At 53.6% G+C, this 5831-nt stretch overlaps 1 protein-coding gene across 1 annotated transcript; it reads right to left on the bottom strand.

The window, feature by feature from the left end:
- Nucleotides 1–253: 253 nt before the first annotated feature.
- LOC123045634 (sugar transport protein MST1) lies at nucleotides 254–4277 on the bottom strand. The gene is made up of 3 exons (XM_044468761.1): nucleotides 3971–4277; nucleotides 944–1896; nucleotides 254–841 (listed from the first exon to the last, which is right to left on the bottom strand). Exons 1-3 carry the CDS (start codon nucleotides 4104–4106, stop codon nucleotides 407–409), a joined length of 1524 nt encoding a protein of 507 aa, XP_044324696.1. The 5' UTR covers nucleotides 4107–4277; the 3' UTR covers nucleotides 254–406.
- Nucleotides 4278–5831: the final 1554 nt, after the last annotated feature.

Consider the following 5831-nt stretch of genomic DNA (forward strand, 5'->3'; position numbering starts at 1 on the left):
AAATAGGCGGATTAAATGTTTTTGGACAAGGGAGCATCGCTCAGGCTAAAAGGTTTACTCCCTCCGTCTCAGTTTACAAATCCTACGTATAAATCTAGGTTGCCAATTTTATCGCCCTAATATAAACAATATAACACAAAAATTATACCTTTTGAAAATAGAACATCTGAAGTTTATATTGGTATATTTTTTGTAATATATAACTTGCATTAGGTTGGTCAAATTGACGACTTAGGGATACGCGCACGCCCTGTAAACTGAAAGAGAGGGAGTATATTTTTGTGGCTTGGTTTAAGGGTGCAGCAAAGCGCGCCCTTTTGATTCTACTAGCATTTTAATTTCGAGTTATACATCCATCACACAATGCGAAACCAATCCATATGCCAAGGACGCACGCAGACGCAGGTCAGGTGGACTCATTTCCGAACTTGTGGTCCTTGACGAACCTGCCCCAGTACCAGTGGCGCGCGAAGACGTGGCCCATGGAGTCGAGCGGCACGCCCTTGGTCTCCGGCACCAACGCCATGGCGAAGGCGGTCATGACGACGAGCCAGAACGCGTAGAAGAGGAAGACGCCGTACTTGAGGCTGCAGAGCATCGCCAGGAAGCACTGCGCCTGCACGAAGTTGAGGCCCAGGTTGAGCGCCACCGCCGTGCCCTGCCCCGCCGACCGCACCTCCACCGGGTATATCTCGCCGGGGATGGTCCAGTACAGCGCGCCCCACGACCAGCTGAAGCTGGCGGAGAAGACGCACGTGAGAACCAGCACGGCCACCGCGTACCCCTTGGGCATCTTGCTGCCGTGCCCCAGGTGCGTCCCCGCAATGCTCGCCATTGCCACCTGCAAGCAAACGAAAAGCCAAGGCCGCGCGCGCGTCATTAGTGTCGCTGCAATGCATACGCCGGAATATATACGTAGGTCTTTGTTGTATGCATTGCATGCCTGGCAGGTGAACATGAGTGCGCCGCCGATCGCGAAGAGCAGCTTCCGGCCGTAGCGGTCCATGGCGACCCCCGAGGCGATGATGCCGCCGATGTTCATCAGGCCGAGGATGATGGCGCCCATCAGCGCGGCGTCGCTACCGAACCCTATGGTCCGGAAGAGTATCGGCGAGAAGAAGGCCGACACGGTCACGCCGGTGAGGTTCAGGAACACGGGGAACGCCACCGCCATCACCAGGTACGGCCGGTACTCCCGCCGCAGGATCCGCCGGAACGCGCCCTCCTGGTTCCGCCGGTCGTGCTCCACGGCGGCGAGTATGTCGCTGAACTCCGCGTCGACGTCCACGCCCTTGCCGCGGACGCGCTGGAGCGCGGCGCGGGCGTGGTCGTGCTTCCCGCGCAGGACGAGGCTGCTCGGGGTGTCCGTGATGAGCACGGCGCCCAGCACCATGACGGCGGCGGGGACAGCCGCGAGGCCGAGGGACAGGCGCCAGCCCCATTCCGGAATCCGCGACGTGCCGTAGTTGATCAGGTTGGCGACGAGGTACCCGACGCTGATGAACAGAGGGAACGCGGAGATGAACCCGCCGCGCCACCGCGGGGGCGACATCTCGGCGAGGTAGACCGGCGTGGCCTGGCCGGAGAACCCGAGGCCAAGGCCGAGCATCATCCGCCCGACGATGAGCATGGCGAGGTTGGCCGCGGCGGCGTTGACGAGCGAGCCGACGAGGAACATGCTCCCCCCGATGACCATGATGGCCTTGCGCCCGACCCGCCGGGTGACCCGGCTCGCCACCAGCGTCCCCACCATGCCGAAGGCGTAGAGCGAGGAGGTGAAGGCCGTGAGCGCCTGGTCGTTGTACATGCAGTACACGTCCTTACTCGCGTGCCTCGTCGTCTTGAGTAAGCCCGGGAAGAACTTCTTCAGGAAAGACTCCATCTCCGACACACCGCCTGATCGATGACGTTAGTGCCATGAACAAGATTAAGTTCAAGTGAAGAAAAATAAATCATTTGCGGAGTTAGTTGTATAAGTACGATAAAATGTCATCTTGCTAACTGGAACGAGCGTGATTTAGCTTTTCTGTTATTATTATTAACTGCGGATGACTGTAAACCCATATTTACTGTATTCTTCATATTCCTTGAACCAAATTAGTCAGATAACCGATTCTCAGTGGATTCTCGCACTGCTTAGAGTTGGTGACACTCTGGACCACTCATCATAATTCTCGTTTGATTGTAGCTCCTTTACTTTTAAAGATTGGAGAGCTTAGTGTTCAATTTTCCTCTTTTGTTATTCAACATGTAAACAGGTCAGCTAATCTCCCGGCTCATTTGTGTGCAAAGCGTGCTTGCACACTTAATGTGACCGATAGTTGGCTTGACAAGACCCCTGGCTTCTTGGTGTCCAGCCTTCTGGCTGATTGTTCCAAGAATGCATTTACTCAATAAAGCTCTCTGAATTTCCCCGCAAAAAAAAAAACGATTCTTAGTACAACACTATTCTTTCTGGCAACCGGATTCGTTGGCATTATTTGACACTCACTGGCGCAAATATTCCTTTTTTTTTGCAGAAAGCAAATATTCGTTTTTTGTTCAGAAAGACGCGAGTATTCTTTACCAATCAATCGTATGAAACTAGTAGCATGTTATCTCTATATAAGCGTCCGATCTTGTCAGCTCATGCGTCCATCCATCCATCACTCAGACGGATACGACACGTTCCTAATCCCGGTCGATCCTGGCTTCCTTTCGCGAGAGCACAATGGACTAATAACTGGAGTAGTAGGAGAGTAGAGGAGAGAGCACTACTCCACTGCTCGAATAAACCTCACCTAGGACTGACTAGGAAGCCTATCCACCAAATTCGAGTGGAAAAGCAACTTTGCCAGTACCCTTTTCGCTACTAGGAACTCAGAAACGTATCACAAATCCCGCGAATTACATCTACACGGCTGGCTTTCGTGTGTGAGCCCAGCAAGAAAGCCGGACGCCCCAAAATAATCCGCCGTCGCCAGCACGACACCTTATCTCGCGTGAGGGGTTACGTATATGCCGTCCAAAATTGGTGATGCGCGTGGTGGCACCGACGATTAAGGTCGGAGGGCTGTACTAACACCGAGCAGCAAAACTGGGCTCGGCGCGGTCCGAAGTCAGAACGAGCCATCAACGATACGAACGAATCCGCTAGTGACTAGTGTGAAAGCTAACGAACCGTGCCAATAGCTGTCGTGTCTAATGGGCGCTCCACGAGCCGTGCGCAGGCCGTGGAATCGCCGGACAGCACGCCGCTGGCCCCGTCCAATTCGACACGAATCGGGTGTGCCCTCTCCTCTGGTCCCTGTCGTCGATGTGAATGAAGATCGTGGGAGAAGAAAGGGTGTGAAGGGTCCATTTGGCTTGATTCACGTACGGCTTGGCGCACAAGCTTACTGGTGGGAGTATAAATATCTTTCTGCGATGCTCCCGGCCGTGAACAGTACTGGGCACCACTGTTCTCGGGAGTGTGATTTGTGTGGTGCAAAGACTGATCTGACGGGAGGAGGACAGCTGACAGGGCCTGCCGCGCTTTCAATTGGATCTAGCCGTCGTACCAACTCAATATATTACTGCCCGCCTGTTTGGCGTGTGTGTGATCGACGAACACATGCCTGACTCGGTTAGATTAGAAGTTGCGGTCCGATTTGGAGATATTTGGGGATCGGACATGAAGACAAACTAAGCAGAAACTACCAGTATAATTAAATTTTATTCAAGAGGATGCTCTTCGTGGCTTCAGATCACGATTTCGATTGGCCGCAGATGGTGGCGAACTCACAGCATAGCTACTGGAAATCTAATACTACTACCCAAATCAAGAACAGCATCGAGAGACGAACCACGAACTGATCGATAAAACTCACTCCCTCCGTCCATCCAAACTCCAACCAAAAGGGAGAAACGTGCGAAGAACGTCGTAAGCAGGCTTTCCATCCACAGTTCCACCAACGGAGATGTACGGACGGCGATGGGAACGATGACGCACCTGAGATGCCAATGTCGTAGCCAAAGATGAGGCCGCCGGAAGCCGCCATGAGACAGGTCACCACGACGGGGACGGTCAGCGCGCCGCCGTAGTCCGGCGCGCCGGCGCCGTTGAGGAGGAAACCGCCGCCGGCCATCCCCGGTCCTCGCTCTCCCGCGCCGGTCAAAGGCACGACGTGAATCGGAGGTGTGGTGTCGCTGGTAGGAGCACGAGATAGCGCGAGGCTTGGCTATAGCTTGCACGAGAGCGAGCAGTGCTGATGTCTTTGGAGCAGCTGCTCGCGTGCTGCCAAATGTTAATGTACAGGCTTTCAGGGAGAGCCCTTATATAATGTCTAGGCTCTTCCAAAACGTTGCTGACCTCATCCACATAAACTGTATTTGGGCATTTCCAAAGCTGACCAGCAAACCGGACACCCTATCCGTCACGGTTCATGCGGGAGCTAGCTATCCAAAGCTATCCGCATACATTTCGAACCAGATTTTAATTGACCGGATGGATTCATCAACCAAGACGGAATTGATTAATAGGATAGAAAATAGCACAAATCATTCATACATAGCATGCAAATAATCTAGTACAACAATAATTCAAATTCAATGAGATTAACCGGATGTTTAACAAGTTTTTCATGGATGGATCATGTTGTCCCACACATACTGCCTCTTGAGAGCATCTACAGGCAGATTTGACAAATCCAATCCCTCAAACGTATGCAAACACCAACGGGCACGTCCACGGACAGTGGCCGGTCATGCCTCAAATTAGCTACTCTGCATCCGAGTCTCTCATATATATTTGATCCCCTAAATTCATACAAAGCATGCAAAAAGAAATCCTAGGTACTACCCTAACTAATCTTCATCGTCGGAGATATCCACGACGTCGGTGTCAGGCACCAGGTGACCGGGCGCGTAGGAGGGCTCCGGCTCCTCCTGATCGACCTCATCCATGTAGGTGAGCATCTCCTCCTCCTCCGCGGCGTGTTGCGCCTTCATCTCCTGCCGGCGACGGCTTCTGGCCTCTACATCCGACTCCGAGTGAAGGGGATCGAGGATAGCCTGCTACTCCGCCTGCAGATCCGCGTCCCTAGCGTCCCCCAAATCCTCCTCCGCCAACTCTTCCTCCGGATCCACTACATCCCGAGGTATCCCCGCGGTGATCCGGACTTCGCGCCTTGCCCGGATCTTCTCAAGGAATTGCATCTGGCGCTTCGACGTTAGAAATGGGTAGCCCCTTATCCGGCGTCGTGGGAAGCATGGCTACTGGTGGTGGTGACGCTGGATGGGCAGAGGAAAATATGGAGGGGTAGGGTTTTGGTGCTGACAGTCGGTTTAAATAGCAGGGCTAGGCACTACACGGCCCGCCGGAGCGGCGCCACACGGCGACATCGGTCTGACCGAGGAGACGAGCTTCGGACCGCCAGGTTTCCGGGCGATTCCACGTGGGACACCGATGTCAGACCGACATGGCGGACGCGCCCAGGCGCACCCATATCCGCCCCATACTTGAGCTGGATATGAGGGGTGTCGATCAGCCCGATCATTTGAAGACCGTTTGAGGCGCCCGTCTGGGTCAAAATTTCGTGACCGTTCGGCCCGCCCGAGCGTATGAGACGGATTTGGGATGCCCCACTGTAGATGCTCTGAGCTTCATCCAACAATGTGTGTGCGTGAATTGTCTGTTCTCCGTCCTGCGGTACATCACGCTAACGCGTACAGGCTACACAACGTGTAAAGCAACATTGAGTGAATGAATCAATAAATCAACAAGTTAAGCAAGAAGACGCAAAACTTGCGATCTCCATGGTTGCCGCATGCAGTGGACACATGGCCTCAGCCAATCTGTGACACAAAACTTC

This window comes from Triticum aestivum, chromosome 2B (genome assembly GCF_018294505.1).
Source record: "Triticum aestivum cultivar Chinese Spring chromosome 2B, IWGSC CS RefSeq v2.1, whole genome shotgun sequence".
In the NCBI taxonomy this organism is placed as follows: domain Eukaryota; kingdom Viridiplantae; phylum Streptophyta; class Magnoliopsida; order Poales; family Poaceae; genus Triticum; species Triticum aestivum.

Excerpts from the sequence above, each read along its gene's own strand:
- LOC123045634 (XM_044468761.1), bottom strand. The coding sequence starts at position 4,106 with ATGGCCGGCGGCGGTTTCCTCCTCAACGGCGCCGGCGCGCCGGACTAC. Across the intron at positions 1,897-3,970 it reads CTACGACATTGGCATCTCAG|GCGGTGTGTCGGAGATGGAG; the intron begins GTGCGTCATCGT and ends GTCATCGATCAG. Across the intron at positions 842-943 it reads CACTCATGTTCACCTGCCAG|GTGGCAATGGCGAGCATTGC; the intron begins GCATGCAATGCA and ends GTTTGCTTGCAG.